A 23,985-nucleotide genomic window follows, 5' to 3' on the forward strand; every position below is an offset into this window, starting at 1 on the left:
AGACAATTGTTATTATAATTAGTGACGGTGTGGTCACTTGCGCGCGTTAAAACGTGAAGCTGAAGCGCGTCCAAATTAGGAGCAGTATCTTCTTGTTTGTCGGCGACCTTCTGAAATCGCAAAATAAGCTGTTTGCCATCTTCCAAAGCTTCGCCGCAGCGGTTTACAGTTGAATTGAAGGGTTCGTGACTATCTTCCGCTTCCTTAATTTTCAAGCGATCCACACTGTTCTCCAAAAGTGCGGAACCGCTTTCTGATTCGCCATCTTACGCCAAGTTTAGATTAAAGAAGCTACCACGAATTCCCCGCTTGATCTTCGACTTAGGGTTTTTCTCAATTCTCATAGCTGTCCATAGGTAAGTTCTTCTTTTCTTCATTTTCGATATCCTGAGTTCCATTTAAGCCAAATCGATCATTGTTTGAACCTCATCCAAGGTCAAATCGCTACGCCCAGGGTTGCTCTGTGAATCCTGATTTTCAGGCTTGTTTTATGTCTGTGCGAGGTCTTTTATGCGTTCATATAACTCAATGCGGTGTGATAGTTGAATCTTATCTTAATCATGTGCAGATATATCGACAGCCCTTTGTAAAGATGTCCAGATCCATGTTACTTGTGTTTTTGTTCGTTATTCTCATTATCACTTCTCAATTCGAATGGAAGCAACAACTAGTACCTGAGGTTCATACCAGGGTAAACTCCCAGAAGCAGCAACAGATATCAACGAGGGAAGAAGCAGTTAAGGAGAAGGTAATATGTCCTCTACAATTACACCATCAACCGTACCGTTTTCTTTTAAATGAACTTATGCTTTATGATGGCCTAAATTGAAATCCTTGTGAATATCTGTTTGTCATTCATTTAGGAAGGCTGAATGATTAGTTCAGGCGCACAGGGGTGTAGAGTGTGGATCGGTAGCTGTGTCTATCGAGCTACATTCAGGGTGCAGGATACTTTCTAATTATGTAATGTAGTGATTTCTTTTCCCTGGGTATAACTTTAGGATGGCATGTTAAGTAGTTTGGCTGGTCGAGCAATAGAAGAAGAATGAATTAGTAATAAATTTAACTCGAGAATTCTAGGAGTTCTAGGATAGGACTAGTGAGCAAACATTGCATGATTCATGCTTCCATTATGAGTTTCAGTTTCCCCCCTAAAAAAAGAAAAAAGTGATCCTAATGCAGTAATATTTAGTTTTCAGTCTGTGACTCTGTGTAAAATGCATCCATTTCCTCTCTATGTGATGCACTAGAAATAAAATAGTAATCTGGCTGATACTCTTGGCAAGATTTCACCAATGAACATTTTAATGATTTAGCATATACATGGCAATAAGTTTGATAATCGAGCCTTTGCTGTGGACATAGTACTGGGTTTGAAGCAGCAATTGTAACTATTGCCAAATTAACGCTTGATTTTTCTGTGGAAGTGTCTAAAAGATATGGAGATTACCCAATCTATCTGAATAGTATTAATCTTTGTTTTCAATTGTTATATTTTGATTATTAGCAAGCCACTCTTTGAGCTATGTTTGAAGAAAATGTCTTAATTACCAATTTGGTTATATCTCATGTCATTTATTAAACTACTCTTTGCTGCAGATGTTACCTTAATTTTAGGACATTAAAAGCTTGCTTGTCCTAATAGAGAAATGAAGAAAGTATAGGTCCTAAGTAGATTGTATGTCCTGGTTAGGAAAGGAGTTGCTCCACACGGTTGCTTGAAAAGTAGCGATTATTTTATGTTTTCTGCCTAAGGTTAGACTTGAATGAAAAATATTTATGTCCTGCATATGGTCAAATGAAAGCTTAAATTATATCTACCCCTGAAAAATGAGCTACATGTCACTGAATGCTGAGGCCAGTTAAATCATAAACGCATAAATTCTTAACCAGGTAGAGAATCATTATCATCCTCTTCATTCTGAGTGCTGTTTGTTGGCCATTTTTTTTTCTATCTGCCTTCCAATTATTGTAAGTTTCTTTTTGAATCTCTTGTGTGATCCTATAATGTGTTATCTGAGTCACATAGATGAGCCCTTGAGATTGTATCTGTTAAATATTTCCTTCATGTTAATTTTTTTTTAAGAATTCTTCTTTGAGCATGCCTTTAAAGAAATTTATAGAAGAACCATGAAATGTGTGTATCTTACAATTTTATGTTCAAACTAAATATCGTGTTGTAATTTTAAATTTTGACTACATTTTTTCAGTTTTGTTATAAATTATACATTTCTGTTTCATGGAGTTATTGAAGGGGTGATTTTGAGTTTATCAAAAGTTGGAAGACATCTTTAAAACTGGTTTAGGAGCAGAATTGAAAACTATATTTATAGTTTAGGGGTTGAAAAAGTAATCTGGCCTTGAGTAAATGATAAGCATCTTTTCAGCCTAAGATCTTTTCTGTTGAATGTTATAGACTTAATTAACTACACCAGTAGAAGTTAGGTTTAGCTTGACGACTCCTCCATGCTCATGTTAGATAGAACCATGGGGCGCCTTTTTGGGTAAAAAGCAGAAAAATATAAGTACAAAAAGAAAAAGGATGAGGGATATTGGTATCTGCACCCGGTAAGCCCATTTAACAGGGACAAAAATAATAAACCAGTTGAAAGCTGAATTTGACAGGCACAAAATTTAAAAACCAGATGAAGAGAATCCTTAAGTCTAATTTTTATTATGATCGTTACCGTCATTATATTTTTATTTAGATTCATATCCTGACTTAGGCTGTGGCACGTTGAATTGCACCTGGCTTTACTTTCAGATTTGGTATAAACGTTGCTGGTTGCTGAGAGGATGATAAGTTACAGGAATTCAAAAATCTGTCAGTTGATGTGGCAGAACTAATGAATTAATAGAAGTTCATAGAGGAACATCATACCAATCCCAAATTTCAATTGCTTGAGCATTACCTACGAGCCGCCATTTTATATGGAATGTATAACATGACATCAAGGGGGATCGTGGGGTTCTTGGAAGTGCTGGTACTTATTTTATTACCTGAGGAATAGACAGTTTCTTGCCACCTTCCCAGATAGACAACTTATCCTGCCGTTTAGTTCCCATTTTTGTCTGAGCTTTGTTTTCTACATCGTGATATTCTACTACGTTTTCTATTCTAGTATAGTCATTTTACACCTATTCTATTGAATTGGTGCAGATATTGTTGTCACAAGAAAGGAATATCCAGAGGCTCAATGAAGTTGTGCGAAGCCTCCGGGAACAGTTGCAGCAGTGCAGAGGCAGGAACATTACGAATGGGACAGCCCTTCTGAGTGGACATATTCTTGAGCTCGAACGACTTCATGTATTAGAGGACTGATGCAAGAACTTCATGGCCAACCACTGATTGCTCGTCTGTTCACTGGTTTTGGTATGGCTTTTTCTTGTGTAGATATATCTCCTATGTTCATAATTGTTTGGCATGTTATTGGCCGTGGATAAAAATATTCCACCAAGCATGAAATTTAATTCTCCTACCAAGGTAGGTTTTTCTGTTCCTCGAAGATGAGAGGTATGTACGATTTAAATTTAATGATAATCATGGTTTATCATTCATTTCTCCTAGTAACTATCGGCACTATTTAGGCTCAATTTACAACCTTAGTCCCCAAGTTGGCATGTTATCTATGTTTCCATTAAAATGCCGTTATTTCTTGGTGAGACATTCATTTCTATACCATTTTGTCAAAGTAAAATTATTGTACCCTCCTATTTTACTAGCCTTGTGTGTCTTCCTTCTAGTAACATATTCTGGTCTTTTTTTTTTTTTTTTTTTTTTTTAATTTCATCTTTTTAACTGTTTAAGATGAATTTATGTCTTATTATTCTTTTTATCAAATGTCTACTCTCACTAAATGTTTTGAGAAAACTAATATGTGAATTGAACTGGGTATGTTTTTTTGGGTGCCAATTGTTAGTAGAATATCTTTCTTAAGGGATCCATCACCTATGCAACCGAGTCATTTGGTGTCGGGTAAGTTAATCTACCTCATGTCATATAAAATGGATTATGTTCAATTTTATAGGTTGGAATATCTGAAGATAGTTCAAGTAATTAGCCTATCATATTATTTACGAAAAGCTGGAAATTTGGTATTAAGGAGGGAATGTTTGCCTCATCAAGTGACTAAAGTAATTTGTTGTACCTAATTCGCGTCATGTTTCCATAGTTTTGGTAGGCAATTAACTCGTTTTACCAAGTTATATTATTATTATTTTTTTTGATGGTGTATAAGCGGGAGTCTTGGAATATTTTACCCTCGTCTGATCGTAAATTAGGTAATTATCACATATTTTTCATTAAGTTCATAAATATGCATGAAGTCTTATAATTGATTTTTCAATGTACATAACAAATGTACGCATGAACATCATATTCATCGTATAGTATAAGATGTAACGCATATAACACCATGCCGAAGTCGGTCAACCGTGTAAATAAAGTTGGGTAGGGAAAATTGTTTTAGGATTTATATTAATGGTGGGCATAGAAATCCTCGAACAAAGATTTTCACTTTCCTAAAACAAAGATTTATATTAATGTGGGGCTTTGGAGGCGATACCAAACTCCAATTTTGTTGCTGTGGAGTATGGACTACCATCACATTATTGATTTTTTCGAAATACAATGTCAGTCAACGTGACACCCACTGACCTACCCATCACTTAGTTTTTTTCCTTCGCTAAATTAGTGGGCCTTTAAAGCCACCTCTAGCTTAGATTCATACGTTATCCTATTCAACACTATTATTGATTAGAATATGTCATGCCTCAATTTCAACAACACATTACATTATTATTTGTCACACTTTATATCTACTTATTCTCATAGAATCAAACATTCTAAGTCTCAACCACTCTACAAAATTTCGAAATTTGTCTTATCTATTATTACTTTTCTTTTAAAAATATTGAAAAAAAATGGTTTGTTTGAAATCAATTAAAAAAAATATAATTTTATAAGTCATACTTATTTTAAAGAATAAATTTAAAGACATCGATCCGGTTTTAATTTTAGATGTATATTATACATAAAAGAAATAAAAGAAATAAGGAGTACAAGTTTTAGATTCCAAGTTATTGGAGATTGGACCACCATGCATATTTAATCTTAAAGTCTTCGCAAGTTAAGCTATTCACGTCCTTATGTCGGCTAAATTCAAGTTATTTATATATATATATATGAATAAAAATAGAAAGTAATAATTAAATGCAAGAAACAATTAGATGAGAATTATGAGAGGAGCGTAATTAATAATTTATGGAGAGTGGAAAATATGAATAATTAATTGCTACTTCAACCACCCACCACCCACCATAGCAAATATGATATAGCATACATTTGGATACGGTTCATAAAAACGTATCCAATTATTCACAATATTCCCCTCTTTTATCTTACCCCTTCAATAATTTAATCCACCTCTTTCACTCTCTCCTATAAATTCAATATTTTTACTATTTAATTAAAATTATATATTTTAATTACTCGAATTATATTCAATAATTCCTGAGATCTTAAATATTAAAATATTTTAAGTCAGGTAAAAAATAATGTTAAATATATCCGAATAAATAAATTCACTGTTTTTACAAAAATAAAAAAAGAACATTTATTTGTGCACAGTAAACTGAACAGTGTAGGGATAATTACCAATGTCTTCGGATATCATCATCTTACGTGATTTTTTTATAAAAATTTTAAAAAAAACTAAATAAAATTTATATCATGATTTAAGAAAAACGTCACATTACATTATTTTTGTTATTGATTTGAATAAATTGATTTGAGACTGGGGACCAGTCATTATAATTAGGGTCTAGCCTGTATTCAATCTAGGCATGTTTCTTAGCATTTAAACGGTAATTTTGCTTTTATTTATGTAATTTTTACTCTCAAATTTATATATATATATATATGTATAATGCAAATAAATTAAAATTGCAAACTTTTATGCATAAAACTAAAATACTATAATTTCGGGATCCCCGAGGTAAATATTGTCCGTTTTAGCCTGTTACATACGGCTGTCGGCTTCACAGTTTTAAAACACGTATATTATCGAGAGGTTTCCACACCCTTGTAAGGAATATTTCGTTTCACTCCCTTAACATACACACAGTTGACTAAAAATTCATAGTTGTAACAATACAAGCTTACTTCTAGCAAATATTGTTTGGTTTGACACATTATATATCGTCGTCAGTCTCACAGTTTTAAAACGCATTTTTGGTTCCACTCTCAACTAGTGTGGGGTCTCACAATAGTCCACTTAAAATTAGAACATTCGAGCCTTAACCGACACAAAGTTGACTAAAAATTTAGAAGATCGAAAAAAAATAGAAAGAGACAAAAGACAATGTAGAGAGGTAGGGAAGATTGTTGTGTTGTTGCAATCTGAAGAGGGGAATAGGGTTAGGACATTGATATTGAAAGAGGGTTGTCTATGGTTATATAATTGAACATCAATAATAATAATAATAATAATAATAATAATAACAATAATAATGTGGTGAATGAATTAATTTCCAAGGGCCCCTCTCTTATTCTCATTATTCTTCTTATTATTATTCTTATTATTATTATTATTATTTAGTTAGGTTTGAATTCCCATATAATACCCTCACCCCTCCTATCAAACCTCACTCAGTCAGTCAGTCACCCACAAATCCATCCTTCCTTTGTTCATTCTCCAAGCTCCAATTTCCCTCACAAACCAAACTTGGTAACCCTCTCTCACAGTCACACTGCGTAACCCTCTCTGATAAACTCATGTTCATTTGTTTTTGTTTTTGTTTGTTTTTTTTTTTTTTTGCATGACTTTGAAGAGGACGATGAGCAAGAGGTCGAGAAGTAGCGAGCCGAAGGTCGAGTTGAGAGTGAACCTGAACCGGTTGCCATCGCCAGCGACGTCGTCTTTGTCGGGGTCGGGGTCGTCGTCGGACATATCGGTGGAGAATTCGTGCTTGGGGTGGGAGGGGGGAGTGGAAGAAGAGATAATAACAAGATCCATGATGCTGGTGGGATGTCCGGGGTGCTTCATGTATGTGATGTTGACCGAGAAGAGCTCCCAATGCCCCAAATGCCACAACAATGTCTTCCTTGATTTCTTCAAGCACCAGCAGCAGCATCATGCCTAGCCAACCCACACCGCCATTATTATCAATAATATCAACCCTTTCTCATCATCATTTTCTATGTTCTTCGCATTTTTTTTTTTTTTTTTTTTTTTAAATTTATTTATAACATCTTGAATCCTGGGCTTAACTTTCTGAATCCTCTGTTTCTCCTCCATACGTTGTTGCCCTGTGGTCGCTATCACTAATTCACATGTGCACCTTTTTCTGTGTCCTTTTTATCTCACTCTATCACTATGGATCCCTCCTACACAAATTACTACAACAATCTCGAGATATATTACTATATATATATATATAATTTTGTTAGGAATTATGGATCTCTATAATGATACGATATTGTCCACTTTAAGTATATAAGCTCCTGTGACTTTACTTTGGGCTTCTTCAAAAAGTTTCATACCAATAGTGATAATATTCCTCACTTATAAACTCATGCTCGTAACGAATGTGGGACTTATTCTAAGTAATGTTTCCGAACAAATTTCTGGGAGAGAAAGCAATGGGGAGAGGGAGCACGTGTTGATGTTTCTGCCATTTTCTTTCCTGTCGCCTTCTGCTACACCGTTAAATTCTGACCTCTGCTTCCTTTTCTTTTCTTGTAATTCACAAATATTATATTTATGGATATGTACAAATTTCCACTTTTGCTTCTACTAACCAACTTTTTCTTATTTTCTTCTTCCATATTATTTTAAATTATTATTTAGGTGTCGTTGAACATAACTGTTTGTAGAAAATATTCGTACTATTTATTAACACTAATCGATAAGAGATTACATGACACTACTATCCGGCTTGAGTTTTGAAAACCTTGGTAGGGTGGAAGAGTATTTATAACATAAACTAGTCAAATTATTCCTAAAATAATTGTGTGGAAACCTTATCATAGTAGATGCGTTTTAAAACCATGAGGGTGACGACGATACGTAATGAGCCAAAGCGAACAATATCTACTCGCGGTGAGCTTTGAGTGTTACAGTGATATCCTACATAGTCAGCATTACAGTATCTAGCTAGCTTGTAGTCTTTGCTTCTTTTGTACAAAATATCATAATCGATTGTACCTTAGACATATCTCTGGATCCGTCGAGCTGTCTTCCAAGTTAGGCTTCTTTGGACTTTGTATGTACTGACTAATGACACCAACTTCATTTTTAAATGTCTTTGGTTGATCCATGTAGATCTCCGTGTCTAACTCTCCATGCAAAAAAAAAAAAAAAAAAAAAAAAAAAAAAAAAAAAAATTGCGGGGAGGAACCTGTACGAGAACCATAATATCTATATGCCATATTATTGAGAGAACCTTGAGCTATAGACTGGGCCTTATATCTCTCGATTAATCCATATGAGAGACATCATTTCTTAAACCCACTTGTTAGAGATGCGTTTGATATCTAGTTTCCAAGACTATAATTTCTTCCTCCTTTGCCTATTGTCAAGTGGTATTTTGTGATGCTTCTTCGTACGTCATTCACTCTTTAACTTCATTCGCGGAAGAAAATCAACGAATCCACATAGAGCTGGATTCGAAGACTAGTACCCGCTACCAGACCTAAGAACGGGCGCGACCTGGACTATCGACCCGATCTGACGCCCTATCAACGTCCGTCGCGTGTCGCGTAGAGAAAATGACGAGAAAAATCCACATGCTTCAGGGATCGAACCCACACTGTCGATGTCGAAGGAGCAAGTTAGTGGGCGACACGTGTCAAGCACCCCAGTGCGACTTCCTTACACCCGAGGCGTGGTATGCACAAGCGAACCCCCTTTGAGCGCGTGAGGTTCCCTTTTACCCCGATTTGGCTCCCGTTCGACTATTTTTCGTCCCTATTTTGATACGGATTTAAATTTAACATGATTGAGGACCTACCAACAAGCTTTCAAGAAAATTTGGGTTCCCAACTAACGAAAAAGCAAGCTTTGAAGGGTACGCTGCATTCTTGGTAAGTAATCACTTGGATTTTAGGCAAGTGATACTTGTAGGGATCACTGGGACAAGCTAGCATGCGAGCATATTGTACCTTAGGTGGCTAAAATATGTATGATTAGAACATAGAATGAACAATTTGACCATTATTACACGTACATGATAAAACTTAGAAATTGTCCTTGAAACGAGAGAATTGAAAAAAATGCTTAATTTAATGTCTTCAGTGTGGTATGATGGAGGAAGAGATATTCTCATATGTGCTCAGGTGATTGATGGACGTTATCTCTCTGTTGAGCTTGTGATTCTTTGATTGTGTATGATTTATGTTATAGTTTTCATGCATAAGAGCCAGATGCCGAGCAGTTTGCCAGCGAGGACACTGGGCTCCCAATTGTGAGATCTCACTTATATGAAATATCTAACAATTTATTCCTAAAATAACTAAATCTATTTATTAAAAGAATTAAGTATGTACATGTTCTAAAAAATGTGCATTTTCTGATCTTATTGAGGTAGCGATATATTTTAATCTGCATAAATTTATAAACAATAATTCTAAAATAATTATAATATATTATTGGGCGTATAACTTTGTGCGGATTGGGCTTTTAACTTTGTGTGGATTGGGCTTTTAAGCTTTTGGATTTAACGTTCTACGGATTGAGCTTTTAACTTGTTCGTATTGGACTTTTAACTTTGTGTGGATTGGGCTTTTGGGCTTTTAACTTAGTGCTTATATGGCTTTTGACTTTTTGCGGATTGGGCTTTCGGGCTTTTAAACTGTAGGGATTGCGATTTTAAACTTGTTCGTATTGGGCTTTTAACTGTGTGGATTAGGATTTTGGGCTTTTAACATTTTGCGGATTGGGCTTTTGGGCTTTAAACTAGTACGGATTGGGCTTTTAACTTTTATCCGGATTGGGCTTTTGGGCTTTTAACTTTGGGCATATTGGGCTTTTAACTTTTTGCGGAATTCGCTTTTGGGCTTTCAACTTGTGCGGATTAGGCTTTTAACTTTTTACGGATTGGGCTTTTAGCCTTTAAACATGTACGGATTGGGCTTTTAACTTTTTGCGGATTGGGCTTTAAACTTTTTGCGCATTGGGCTTTTAACTTTATCAGGATTGGGCTTTTGGGCTTCTTTCTGCGTATTGGGCTTTTAACTTTTTGCGTAATTCGCTTTTGGGCTTTTAACGTTGTACGAATTGGGCTTTAATTTGTTCGTAATGGGCTATTAACTTTGTTTGGATTGGGCTTTTAAGCTATTAACTTTGTGCGTATTGGGCTTTTAACTTGTTGCGGATTGGGCTTTTAACTTTGTGTGGATTGGGCTTTTGGGCCTTTAACTTTTTGCGTATTGGTCTGAACTTCTTGCGGATTGGGCTTTTGGGCTTTGGACTTGTTAGGATTGGGCTTTAAACTTTTTGCGGATTGGACTTTTGGGCTTTGAACTTTGTACGGATTGGGCTTTTAATTTGTTGGTATTGGGCTTTGAACTTTGTGTGGATTGGGCTTTTGGGCTTTTAACTTTTTGCGGATTGGGCTTTTGGGCTTTTATCTTTGTACGGACTCGGCTTTTAAACTTGTTAATATTGGGCTTTTAACTTTGTGTGGATTGGGCTTTTGGGCTTTTAACTTTGTGTGGATTGGGCTTTTGGGCTTTTAACTTTGTGTGGATTCGGCTTTTGGGCTTTTAACTTTGTGCGTATTGGGCTTTTACGGATTGGGCTTTTTAACTTTGTGCGTATTAGGCTTTTAACTTTTGGGCTTTTGGGCTTTTTACTTTGTGTGGATTGGGCTTTTGGGTCTAACTTTTTTCGTATTGGGCTTTGAATTTTTTGCGGATTGGGCTTTTGGGCTTTGAACTTGTTCGGATTGGGCTTTTAACTTTTTGTGGATTGGACATTTGGGCTTTAAACTTTGTACGGATTGGGCTTTTAATTTGTTGGTATTGGGCTTTGAACTTTGTGTGGATTGGGCTGTTGGGCTTTTAACTTTGTTCGTATTGGGCTTTAAACTTTTTGTGGATTGGGCTTTTGGGCTTTTAACTTTGTACGGACTGGTCTTTTAAACTTGTTCGTATTGGGCTTTTAAATTTGTGTGGATTGGGCTTTTGGGCTTTTAACTTTGTCCGTATTGGGCTTTTGACTTTTGCGGATTGGGCTTTTGGGCTTTTAACTTTGTGTGGATTGGGCTTTTGGGCCTTTAACTTTTTGCGTATTGGGCTTTGAACTTTTTTTCGGATTGGGCTTTTGGGCTGTGAACTTGTTCGGATTGGGCTTTGGAGTTTTTGCGGATTGGACTTTTGGGCTTTAAACTTTGTACGGATTGGGCTTTTAATTTTTGGTATTGGGCTTTGAACTTTGTGGATTGGGCTGTTGGGCTTTTAACTGTGCGTATTGGGCTTTAAACTTTTTGCGGATTGGGCTTTTAACTTTGTCCGGACTGGGCTTTTAAACTTGTTGGTATTGGGCTTTTAACTTTGTGTGGATTGGGCTTTTGGGCTTTTAACTTTGTGCGTATTGGGTTTTAACTTTTGCGGATTGGGCTTTTGGGCTTTTATCTTTGTGCGTATTGGGCTTTAAATTTTTACGGATTGGGCTTTCGGGCTTTTAACGTTGTGGATTGGGCTTTCGGGCTTTTAACGATGTGGATTGGGCTTTTGAGCTTTTAACTTTGTACGGATTGGGCTTTTATCTTTTTGCGGATTGGGCTCGTGGGCTTTTATCTTTGTACGAATTGGGCTCTCAACTTGTTCGTATTGAGCTTTTAACTTGTTCGTATTGGGCTTGTGGGCTTTTAACTTTGTGTGTATTGGGCTTTTAACTTTGTACGGGTTGGGCTTTTACTTGTGCGGATTGGGCTTTGAAGTTTGCTTGGATTGGGCTTTTGGGCTTTGCGCGTATTGGTCTTTTGGGCTTTTAAGTTTATGCGGATTGGGCTTTTAACCTTTTGCTGTTTGAAACTGTGTGAAGAAGAATGGTGGTGACGTGAGACGATTGAGGTTGAAGCAAATATCTGGCTTACAACGCTTCACATAAAATTCTGTTTCTCTTTGATCTCGTGGGATTCTCGTTTCCCATCCTCCGAATTCAGAGGGCATGCCTCATTACTAGATTCCGACCTCTGATTTTCTGATAATGGCAACCGCTCCTTCTCCAATTTGCTTTTCATCTTCTTTCATTTCCTCTCCTGCTTCCTTTCCCGATACAAATTTCAGATTTCCCTTTAGTTCTTCTGTTCGACCTCTGAAATTCAATCCCAAAAGGCTCAGGGTTCAAGCCCTTAAAGAGAAAACCGGCGAAATCGAACGCCCATCTCCATCTCAATCTCCGTCTTCCTCTTCAGCAGATGAAGTTACCAAGAAGTATGGACTTGAAGCTGGTCTCTGGAAGGTACCATTCTCTTCGTTCCTTTTCCTCTATCAATCTGCTATGAACTTGAACGGAAGATAGAAGTTAGAAGACTGATAGCATACATTTTAATTACGAACTTACCTTAGGAAGCAAAATTTGCAGTCTATTTATGCCTGATTGTTGTTGTGGAAAACAATAACTTATTGATTTTCTGTTTCAATTGTTCATATTATGTTCAGCCAAAAAGTTCAATGGACCAGAACATAATTTGTAATGATAATGTATGTACTTGCTATCAATACCTCCTCACGATTTGAAAGTAGTAAAGAAGAAAGAAGTCTCAATTGTTCATATCTCTGCCTTGCATACTGCTAAGATCAATGCCAAAGAATAATGGGTGGTTATCCTTTCCTGGTAACAGCAAATGAGAAATTCATGTTGGTATGCAGATATTTAGCTCAAAGGAGGAGGGTGAAGGAAAAGACAAATCAAAGGGCGATCAGGCAAAGGAGCTGCTTGCAAAATATGGAGGTGCATATTTAGCCACCTCCATAACTCTATCCCTGATCTCTTTCGCTGTGTGTTACGCGCTCATCAGCGCCGGTGTCGACGTTCAAGCTCTTCTGCAGAAGGTAATGGCATTTAGGAAGGGTTCCATGAGTATGTTTGATCTTGATCCTGATCAAATATGTTTCACAAAGGGAGATTGGTTTTGTTTGTAACACTTGAAAATTTGCAGGTAGGAATTTCGGTTGATGGGAATGGAGAGAAAGTTGGAACGTTTGCATTGGCATATGCAGCACACAAAGCAACTTCTCCAATAAGGTTTCCTCCAACAGTGGCCCTTACTTCAGTGGTTGCAACTTGGATTGGGAAGAAAGTAGAGGAAGAGAATTAGCATAACTCCCAATATTAGTCATTTGTTAGAGGTTTATCTAAGATATTATTTTATTTGATAGTGTATATTCAGCTAAATCCCATATAGATTGCATACTAAATCCCATACAGATGGGCGTTTGATTTCGAAGTTAATAAAATGGTTAAAGAGTCTCAATTTCTTAGACTCTTGAAACTCATTCACTTGAGCGAGACATAGGAGAGTGGAATTTCGTGTGTAGAGGTGAAATCCAAAGGTCTACGAAGGAACTTCAAAAAGTGAAGGTAGCTCTCCGGGTCCCTACCCACTCGCAGGGGAGCAAACTGTTGTGTATGGAGTTGTGTATGGAGCCTGCTAGCTTATTGAATTGTTATATAGTAAAACTATATACGAGAAATGATCATATAAAATAAACTATTGTTGAGTGGAGTTGCTATATATAAGTTATCTAGCTATACAAAATAAACTATTGTTGAGTGGAGTTGCTATATATAAGTTATCTAGCTGTATACCTTTATATTTATATATATATATATAGTTATAGTTATTTGGCTATATATGGTAAATTGTATCATATGATATAAACTTTTTGGTACTCTTCTTAGTATTTTTCACCATCATCAATATAAACTTTTAACTAATATTCTCTTGCATGTTCTCTTTCTTATTCTTTTGTGTTCATTTAGGTCGAGTGTGTGCATTATTGTGGAGTCCTAACACAAACTGAATTAGATACCCTAATAGTTACTGTGCGATCCTAACACGAATTGAAAAGTTTGATGATCTATTAAATACAATCTTTAAAGTCTAAAAACCTATTTGGCACTAATGGTGTAATTTAACCGATTTAAAATCAGTCATTTCTCGAACTTCAGAAATTAAATGAACCATTTAAATGTATGCATATCTAGACCCCAGGAACTAAGAATATAATTCAACTGGGGGGTGGAGGGTGGGGTTACAGCTTTGCACGTGAGGCGCAAATTGAACTGAACTAAACTTGGCTTAAAATGAATGTACTACACATGCTATTCTTATCTGGAAACAAAGAATTGTACAATGCAGAAATGACTATTTTATTTACTACATATTTTTGGCACTAAACTGTACACCAGAGCCCTTCCCATCAGCAGTTTCCTCTAGCATTTTGGGTAGAGATGCTTCTCCAGGAATTATCATGGAGGGAGGCTGGTCCAAATCTGAGATAATCGGTTCCAATCCTCCCGTAAGGATCACAGGGATCATACATCCATCATACAAGTTCTTGCACGACCGTAGCATTTATCATCATGATTTATCTAAACAGATACCCTTTACAGTTTCAGCTGCTAGAAGGATTAGCAGAAGAAGGCATATCAGGCGCATTACTGGGAAGTGGATTCTGGGTTTCGGGGGTGCTGTCATTGGCAATACTGTAATCTTCATGAAATGTACCCAAATCATTCCACTCAACGCCAGCTACATGAAGAGTCAAGGTGTGTATGCAGTATCACTTTGATATTACAAAGGGGAAAACTCAAACTATTATGAAGGCGGATAGATTTAAATTGTGAGGATACGTTCAGTTCTCCACATGTCAGTGATACTAACATCAGCATCAGACAAGAGCCAGTAATCAGCATCACTCTGAATAAGAAACAAAGATATCAGATGCTTGCAAACATTTATTCTGTCCTAATACATCCTTAATTTACATAAACTATATAATGAACTCAAAACATTTTCCCCTCGGATGAATAATGGGTGACTATTGACAAATACAGCTCTCTGACCATCGAAGGTTTCATAACTAAACTACCCTTCCCCATCTGAAATGCTTCATTTCACTATTTTGTCCTCCGACAATTTTATGGAAAAACTAACTTGTTGCAAGTGTTATTAATTCCTTTTTTTTTTATACAGATTGCATCTTCTAGAATCTAGGCTCACTCCAACGGATAGAACAATGTTCATGCTCTCATGCATGAGGCCCTCCAAAACGAAACCAACCATTTCTTAGAAACTAACGTGATGCTTCTGCCTTTATTTTCTCCGTATCCCAATCAACCAATTATTGTTTTTAAGTAAGGTGTATTAGTCCCCCTGATCCTTCCCCAATCCTTAATTTTGAAAAATTAGACTTACATCTACAACGGAGGGAACAATTTTCATAATTCCACCCACGAAGTCCTGTGAAGCATTTAGATCGGAGCACATTCTGTGTACATCTTGTTCCCGCGTTTCAATTTCCTTTCCCCTGGTATCCTCTGTTCCTATCGTCGTTGCAGGTGCTTCATTAAAGCCTGAACTTGACGGCAAGCTTGGCGGCACTTCCACGCCATTTATCTCCTCAAACTTTTCTTCAAACTGACTACAAAATGGAAATTCATATCACAGTTTTAGGAGTAGTAGGAAAAGGAGGATATTGATAGTAGGAAAAGGGGATATTGTAAACACTGGGCAGTTCCAATTCCCAGCCTATTCATTAATATGGCCATAGATAGTGGTTGTGTTTCAGTACAAAGCCAAACATTCCTCAACAACCAAAAAAATAAGACGTTACCTAACAAGGTAAACATCAATGGGTCCCATGGTGCTTCTGAGGACTATCCTGTACCTCCTTTGGGGGTAGTCAACAGCCTGACATATGATAGGAGAAGTGATTGGAACATATAATATGTGAATAGGTACCCTTTTACATCAAGCCTTTACAATTAAATTACCTCATCAGGATCTGGAACTTCTAAAGTGGTTCCATGGGGAGCTTTAATGGCTATGAGAGTTTCATTCTAGTAGATGCAAAATATAGACACAATAATTAGAAATGGAACGACATTTCTATATTTGTAAATCAAAATTTATTGCAATCAACTCCATATATGATAAACTAACCTGGAAACAGGGCAAACCCTTGATGTCTTCCTCGGTTACAAAAAGCCACCTAACAATTAAATAAAGAATAAGCTTTAAATTCTACGTTTAAAAGAAAAAACAACATTGTAGAGGTGAATCTAGGTGAAAACTATTGCCTTTGGTTGTTCTCATCTTCACTGAGGTCCCTTAATCTTTCCTGCATCTCTCTGCAATTATTAAAAGCCTTGGAATAACAATAGGGGAACACAAATTTTCATTCAAAGACTGAATAAAGGATTCAGTTAAACAACCTTATTTGTTCGTCTAATCCACGCTCCTCCATGGAAAGGTTCTCTACTTCTGCCTGCACATGTAACTATGGTTAAGGCTAAATCTGGTAGCTTGAAATTAAAATGTGCAAGTATTTGCAAACAAAGATTTCACCAAAGAGAAACTTACCAACGTCAAGAATAATATTGAGATAGAATGTGAACTAAAGGGCATAAACGAACATAATAGAATATTTTTCGATAGAGTACCTATTCACATATAATATCTTGCAGATTTCAGGCTAGCATTCCACCCAACAAACACAATTTTGTTGGTCTCAATAGAGTACAAGTTTGTTCACATTGAGATCAAATAGTAACAGCAATCTTAAACAGCAACAATCGTAAGTAAACTAAAATGGACATAGTCAAAATGCCCTGTTTTTTGCATACCTGTAGACCAGCATAATTGTCATCGACATCCCCTGACCTTGAGACGTCAAGCCCCCTAATCAATCAATTACCCAAGTAATAAGTAGCATAACAAGAAAGGAATACTAACGAATAATAAACCGTGAAACTCCAAAGAATGTATGTAATAGTACATACTTCCACTGAATTCTGTTCTTAAGCTTCTTTTCTATGAGACCAATTCCTTCGAGGACATTTGTTATATCATATATTCGTCTTTTTTGTACCTATAAAAGCATAAAAATGTCAACTAATTGAACTTCACAATAGAAGCCTATAATCTTCTAGAAGCATAGTAACCTCCAACGTGTCAGCTGCTTTATTCAGATCAAGAATACCATCTTCCGCTTGTTTGATCAGGTTAATAAACTTCTTTGTTAAGAGACCTAGATGAAAGTCACTAAAATTAGGAACATGAGCTGGTAGGAAATATAAGACAGCTACAACAAAGTCATCAGAAGTAACAAGCTACCAAGAGAACTATCATAACGGCATGGACCAGCTGGAGTAAGATTGTTGGCAGAAGGTGAACCTGAAACTCGGAACATTTTTAAATTCATGTATTATAACTTTGTGAAAGAAAGAGTGGAAGAAATTGATTTTTTTTTTTTTTCTCTAATTTACCAATGATGCAATTTCTTTAGCAAAAGAAGTTCTTTGAGAAGGTATTTTACATATGGCAATTTTAACATAAAACCAAGGGTACCAACATGTATGATATACAACTTACCAACGTTTGACATGGGAGTCTGTGGCCCCGATCTACTGCATTTAGTAAGCCTTGATTTGTTTCCCTTTCCTCCTTTCACAGATACAGGTGTTTGATGGGGACTGTTAGTGACCTCAGAAAATCTAGGACCAGCTGCTCTATCGGTTGAGTCAGCTTCATAATCTGCTACCTCACTCTTCCGCTTCAATTGCTGGTAAAGAGGATCCAAGATTTCAAATAAGCATGGCAAAATATGCAATATACAGTATTGTACGTAAACTGAGAAGGAAAGTTAATGCAAGAAAATGATTAATCAGAGAGTTTTAATAATAAAGAAAATAGAGACAAAAAATAAACAATAGTACAACATCTACCATTCCGACCATAAGTCTAGAAAACTTTGTCCTGAAATATAAATCAGATAGAACTAATTCTCAGTTGCTCCATTAACACTTGTCCGATGCAAATTGTTATACTATTAACCCTAAAGTAATTCCTATCCTAAGCAAGTCATCTAGAAAGAAGATTATATCTGTTGCATCCATGGAACCCAGAGCATGTGAGGTCTTATCAAGCAGCGGCACAACTTTGTTTAGTTGCAAGCTTCAAGAACCAATGGTTCCTTTGCTTGTAGGTTGCAGCACATCCTCCCAACCAAAGCAAAAGAAAGCCTTTCAAACATCCGAAGATTTTGATAAGAGCAATTTTAAACTGATGTAAAGCAAGGGAACAAAAAATTTACTGAAGGTTTTAGTTCGAGTAGTCTAAAAGGAAGCTTTCAACAATGAAATCCAAAGACCCACCAAGCGCTATTTAAACCTTGAGAATGGCTCCTCTCAAACCCTCAAATGGCTAAGAAAGCATGGGAAGAAAAGATCTTAGACTTGTCTCTGACTGGATGATCAACAAACAATAAAATCTTTAACAATGTATGGGAGGATCATTTGTCGCTGAGCTCAAAAATTATTATTTAGGTTATGCTGAGTGTACCGATTTTTTAAATTTAAAACATATAGATGAGAAGGATCAGGGTTGAGGCATGCAAAAGTCCTCCAATGGCCATTTTCACTTGACCAACCTTTCCACATAAGAAATTTGTATAAATACCCCAAAATATCATAATATCAAAACTACCGCAATTTACAACAATAATGAACACTGAAAGATGCTATCCCATAATTATCATTAAACCTGTTAATACTGATCTAGTTTTCTATTTTTTAAGTAAATGACAAACGTTTTTAAAAAAATTGGATTGCCATCAGTACATAAAGGGTATATTTGAGAACAATGTTTTAAAAGATGGAACCATTCAAAGAAAAAAACAATAAACCTCAAATGAAAAAAAAAACCTAGTTCAGTAAAAATAAACAAATAAAATAAAAGTAAATAAGACATCGCCCGTCCTTCCTCTATTATAATGTAGTAGGAAATATCCTACCATATAAATGATGCAAATCACTGGCATTCCACAAGTGTCTAGAATCTTGATTATGAAATCAAGATAACAAGTATGGAAAATATTTTTGATAGACTACACCATCAGGAGTACAAGAGTCTAGGTTATTCAAACGATGCATAATACCAGTTCATTTAAGTTTTCAGAATAATCATTATAAAACTTATGATAGTAGCCTAAGAATACAAAAATTAATAACCAATGATGATCAGTAGATGCAGCCCTTAAAAGAATTGGATGGCACCTACAACCGAGGAAAATGGAATGTATTTCTTGCTGGCCCTTTTTACCACTGAACCACAATTATTTAGATGATATCCGAGGTTGAATATATAACTCACAATAGTACTGCACGACTTGATCAAGTCATCTAATACCGTTATGATGTCATCCCTTGAGATAGTTACTTCCAGTATTGTTTGTTCATATCCAGCATCGGTGATGTACTATAATCATAATTGAGAACTTGGTATTGAAGAAACACATCCTTTACTAGATTTAGCATATTTTCTATAAAAAAATAATTATGAAATAAATCTCACAAGTATCATCTATTTGCATCAAGGTTCTAACACTGTGGCAACAAACTTGTCGCTTGCCTATATAGGAAGAGGTGGGGGGTATCGTCCATCTTGGCAGCCTCTAGTATTGGTTGACAACAGTAAATCCTTCAAGCTCATAGAGACAAACGGTGCATCATCTACCAATCTAGATACAGGACGAAAGCAATCTATACCCTTGCATTTAAACTAATCAACGTACCCAATGACCAAAAGGACCAAATACAATGCAGTGAAAAGTAGTTCGCTCAGTGAAAATTAAGAAGTTCTGAGAGAGAACGAGTTATAGTAATCAACAAATGCACTGGTCGAGAATGCAGGGAGACTGAGATACTCAATACACTTTTCGAGATACAGCAGGAAGATACGAATTAAAGGTGATAACAGCGTAATTCATCTAATTCAGTCACACAAAACACCCTGGAAAAATTAAGTAACCGAAATTGAGCTAAAATTCAAGGTCTTCTCGGTGCAGTATTCGAAGGGCACAGTCTCAATCTCATTATGACCAAATCACTGAAACTAACTATTTTCACTAATCTCAGCTAATTCAATTCATGAGATCCGCTTAAAACCTACTAACCAAATAATTTTCTATTTTACACTAGAATCACAAACACAAGGGTCCAAAAATACTACTCAGTGAGGAGAACGATAAGTAATCAACGAAATATGCGTGTAAAAAAACAGCAGAAGCAAACTCACCGGAGATCTGACTACGATGGCGTCAGCTTCTTGATCGGCGAGTCGAGGGTCCGGGGCGAAGCGGTGATAGTCCCCAGGAGATGCAAATGGCGGTTTCATAGAAGAGAAGGGGAGCTGGCGCTTAAGAGAGTGCATGATCTGCTCAGGAAGGTGTCCAGAGGAGTTAGGAGCTCGAGAACCCGACATGGAACAGCCTCAAAGAGAAGGGCGAGCAGAGATCGAGTAACCTCTTGGTGTGCTGCGGATTTGGGTACGAAGGTCAGAGAAAGAGAGCAAAAATGGAGGGAGTTTGGGGTTTTAGGTGCAATTGGGGAAATTGATAGAAATAGAAGAGGAACAGAATTGGAAGAAGAAGAAGAAGAAGATCTGCGTGTTTGGATTCTGAGAAAATGGAGAAAAGCGGGAGAGATTCAGAGAGAAAATGAGAGCAGAAAACGAGGGAAGGTTGAAAGGGAGGGAACTTGGTTCGGATATAGATGTGGAGGGAAGGAAGCGCTTATTAAAAAAAAAACAAATAAAACAAATAAAACAAATAATTATATATATATAATATTTCAATATGTCCTTTTTATAAATGCAAAAGGAATTAAACCCAAAAACGCCAACTTACCCAAGATTAATTAAAGTCATCAAGGTTGTTTTCATCGATTATCTCTTAATTCCAATTAATTAACTAATTCTATATTAAAAATGGATTAATTAACCAAAACTGCACGGGGACTGGCATTTACGAATTATGCATAAAGCGAGGGGTATTGCATAAATATACCCAAATCTAAGTGGACTTCCTTCAAGTTTAAAAAAAAAAAAAAAAAAAAAAAAACGTTCGAATCGGCGATGCGCGCCTTTTGTTGGCAAATTGAGTGGCGATTATTTGGCGCGTAAGCCGTCCCCATCACCTAATAAACTCGTTGCATTCCACTCTCATTTCACCGTCACTACACGCCAACGTTTGCTCAACAAACTTGGGCTCTGGATAATGGGCTTTAAACAGGCCCATATTTTAAATGGGCTTTTCCGCTTTACGTCTGATCCATGAAGGAATCCACGTTGTTATTCCCAAATATAGAATAACTTTTTGTTTCTTTTTGAATAATTAATTTATTCATTTCATTTTTACCTTTTAAAAATATTCTTTTAAAAATATTCCCAAATAAAATTTACTAATAAAGAACGTGATTTTCAAGTGCAGTAAAATCTTGAAAGTTCATCCATGGAGATAAGTATGGCATTACAAACATCAGTCTGATGTGAAAGTTGGGCTACCACAGTTTTATTCCATAATTCCTCGTTATCAGACATTGCTAACCGGCAACTGTTTGATATAAACAGAATTACCTCAAATAGCAAATGGCAGAAGATACACAAAACTTGACATTGGTACACTTTCAAGTTGCAAGAGAAGGCTATTTGAGTAACCGTGCGAGATCAGGATCGTCTAAACTCACGTCCAACCATCCGTTCAAGCGCATGAACTCTATGTAGTGATCGGGAGGCTTCACGGCACGAGGGTTTCTTGGGGTGAAGCCATGAATCCTCTCGAGATCCCGTGCGAGCCACCTAATATATGCCTGGTCCAAAGGAGGTACTATCTTCAACATTTCATCCCTTCCTCCTGATTGCTTCGCGGGTTTGTTTCCCATGTAGGCTTACCAGAAAAGCTGAAAACCAAAAACTTATCTCAAGGCATAAACCAAAGACAATTAGGAAATAACCAAGAAGCTAAGAGACTAATTAGATTCTCAAAACAAAGGTTTTTACATGTTCATATGATAAAGGCTCTTCATAATTTATTAAGCTGTGCACACTAATGACGGTTAGATCAAAAGAACTTCAAATTTGACAGTAAGCATCTGAACAAGCAATTAAGTGTGAAGTTCCAGATACATACCAATACGCTGGCACAGATGAACATTAACAACAAACATGAAAGGCTTGTACAGTTGTGTGTAAAGAAAAAGAAGGATTGGGCAGCTCAGATCTAAAACACTTGATATTCGAAGTTGTCGGTGATTTTTGTAAGAGAAAAGTATTATACAGAAAAACCAACCGCATCAGAAAGATTTTACCTATCAAGCTAACATAACATACAAAGACAATCATAAACAAGGGAGTAAAGAAACGAAACGAACTCATGAACGGTGCAGAGTCGAGAACATCTCAATTCAAGAGATGGTCCGATCGAAAACAGCCAATTATCAAGAAAAGGACGATGCCTACACTACATTTCAACAATTGTCAAACAAACATGTAACTAGCCATTGAAGATCTCAAGAGGTGAGGTCTCACATCGGTTGGAGAGAGGAACAAAACATTCTTTATAAGGGTGTAAAAACCTCTTCCTAACAGACGCATTTTAAAATCGTGAGGCTGACAGCTATACGTAACGGGCCAAAGCGAACAATATCTGCTAGTGGTGGGCTTGAGCTTTACAAATGGTATCAGAGCCAGATATCAAGTGGTGTAATAGCGAGGACGTTGACCCCCAAGGAGGTGGATTGTGAGACCTCATATTGGTTAGAGAGAGGGGAATGAAGCATTCCTTAGAAGGGTGTAGAAACCTCTTCCTAACATATGCGTTTTAAAACCGTGAGGCTAAGGGCGATACATAAGGGCTAAAGCAGACAATATTGCTAGCGATAAGCTTGGGCTGACTTCGCAGATAGGAACCACAAGAGAAGCAGATTCAGAGTATAAATTAATTCCAGAGTAGTGTGTTGGCCACAGGGAGCATTGAGTAACCAAACACCCTCTGGCTAACCCTGATTTCAAATATGCAAATAGCTTAAATTCAGACAGCCTCGCATAGAAAACCCAACGAAATGACAACATCTCCCAAATCCAACCAGGAAGAATCGAATTCCCCAATGTTGCAACCAATCGAACTTCCTAAAGCCCTAACCCAATGTCATACAATCTCATCGCTACATATAAACTATGATTGGCACAAAATTATGAATCCATGCATATCAAATTCCTTCCAAATCTAATTAATCAAACCAAAAACTGGATTTCCAACTACAAGAAACAAAGCACGAGAAAACAGTTGAATTAGAGTAAAATTCTCCAAGAAAGCGCTAGATTCTGACTGGAAAGAGAAAGAAAAGAGAAGGCATAAAGTAAATGATACTCGATACTTGAATATTTCTTGCAGATAACACAGACGGTGGTTAGTTGTAAATGGGCGTATGGATTCTTTTCTTCGCCATTTGAATATTCTCGACAGCAAGAAAAGAGAACAAAGAATCTGGAAACTGTGGTACACCTAAAAGAAAACAACGAAAAACCACCACGAGGAGGAAGGAAGAAGATTCAGTACTCACCTTAGCCGTAGCACGATTGGCGGTGTGCAAAGTGACGAGAATGGACGTCGCACGGTGCCAATTCTACGGTGCGCATTTTTATCTGTCGAATTGGAAGACAAGCGCAAGTGAAAAGACAATTTCGCCCTTCTTCTTTATATCATTTTATTCCTTTTTCTTTTTCTAAATTAAAAAAAATAGTTGTATCTCACCTATACATTACACCATCGTAGCTTTGTTATTTGGTGCACCCAAAAAATCTTATATCATTCCAGATAATTATGTTTTTATTAATTCGAACGAGGTTAGAGATATAAATTTGATATCACATAAGTACGATATTGTTCACTTTGAGTATATTTTTTCGTGATGA

At 36.6% G+C, this 23,985-nt stretch overlaps 4 protein-coding genes and 1 long non-coding RNA gene across 9 annotated transcripts; 3 read left to right on the forward strand and 2 right to left on the reverse strand.

Moving 5' to 3' along the window:
* Nucleotides 1-46: 46 nt before the first annotated feature.
* Nucleotides 47-3,558, forward strand: LOC111776968 (peptidyl-prolyl cis-trans isomerase G). The gene is made up of 3 exons (XM_023656396.2): nt 47-356; nt 569-748; nt 3,161-3,558. Exons 2-3 carry the CDS (start codon nt 593-595, stop codon nt 3,320-3,322), a joined length of 318 nt encoding a protein of 105 aa, XP_023512164.1. The 5' UTR covers nt 47-356; nt 569-592; the 3' UTR covers nt 3,323-3,558.
* A 3,045-nt stretch (nt 3,559-6,603) lies between these two features.
* Nucleotides 6,604-7,354, forward strand: LOC147789121 (uncharacterized). The gene is made up of 2 exons (XR_015412197.1): nt 6,604-6,728; nt 6,832-7,354. It is a non-coding gene; the product is annotated as an uncharacterized LOC147789121 (long non-coding RNA).
* Nucleotides 7,355-12,072: 4,718 nt separating this feature from the next.
* Nucleotides 12,073-13,504, forward strand: LOC111776967 (FAM210B-like protein). The gene is made up of 3 exons (XM_023656395.2): nt 12,073-12,467; nt 12,878-13,060; nt 13,168-13,504. The coding sequence occupies exons 1-3, from the start codon at nt 12,213-12,215 to the stop codon at nt 13,324-13,326; spliced, it is 597 nt and encodes a 198-aa protein (XP_023512163.2). The 5' UTR covers nt 12,073-12,212; the 3' UTR covers nt 13,327-13,504.
* Nucleotides 13,505-14,289: 785 nt separating this feature from the next.
* Nucleotides 14,290-20,799, reverse strand: LOC111776711 (transcription factor E2FB). The gene is made up of 14 exons (XM_023656033.2): nt 20,311-20,799; nt 17,608-17,797; nt 17,350-17,409; nt 17,178-17,263; nt 17,016-17,104; nt 16,860-16,914; nt 16,449-16,501; nt 16,314-16,364; nt 16,177-16,225; nt 16,008-16,073; nt 15,848-15,924; nt 15,430-15,655; nt 14,865-14,931; nt 14,290-14,763 (listed from the first exon to the last, which is right to left on the reverse strand). Exons 1-14 carry the CDS (start codon nt 20,494-20,496, stop codon nt 14,627-14,629), a joined length of 1,392 nt encoding a protein of 463 aa, XP_023511801.2. The 5' UTR covers nt 20,497-20,799; the 3' UTR covers nt 14,290-14,626.
* A 757-nt stretch (nt 20,800-21,556) lies between these two features.
* On the reverse strand, nt 21,557-23,787 carry LOC111776780 (aspartyl/glutamyl-tRNA (Asn/Gln) amidotransferase subunit B). Of its 5 annotated transcripts, none has more exons than XM_087118322.1 (2): nt 23,634-23,787; nt 21,557-21,971 (listed from the first exon to the last, which is right to left on the reverse strand). In XM_087118322.1, the coding sequence occupies exon 2, from the start codon at nt 21,951-21,953 to the stop codon at nt 21,717-21,719; it is 237 nt and encodes a 78-aa protein (XP_086974448.1). In that variant the 5' UTR covers nt 21,954-21,971; nt 23,634-23,787; the 3' UTR covers nt 21,557-21,716. The 5 variants fall into 5 exon arrangements, with proteins under 5 accessions (XP_086974448.1, XP_086974451.1, XP_086974450.1 ...); XM_087118325.1 differs by having other exon boundaries at nt 21,557-21,985; nt 23,634-23,751; XM_087118324.1 differs by lacking the exon at nt 23,634-23,787 and adding an exon at nt 23,448-23,627.
* Between the last annotated feature and the right edge of the window lie 198 nt (nt 23,788-23,985).

Source organism: Cucurbita pepo, chromosome 16 (assembly GCF_057944985.1).
Source record: "Cucurbita pepo subsp. pepo isolate OVF chromosome 16, ASM5794498v1, whole genome shotgun sequence".
In the NCBI taxonomy this organism is placed as follows: domain Eukaryota; kingdom Viridiplantae; phylum Streptophyta; class Magnoliopsida; order Cucurbitales; family Cucurbitaceae; genus Cucurbita; species Cucurbita pepo.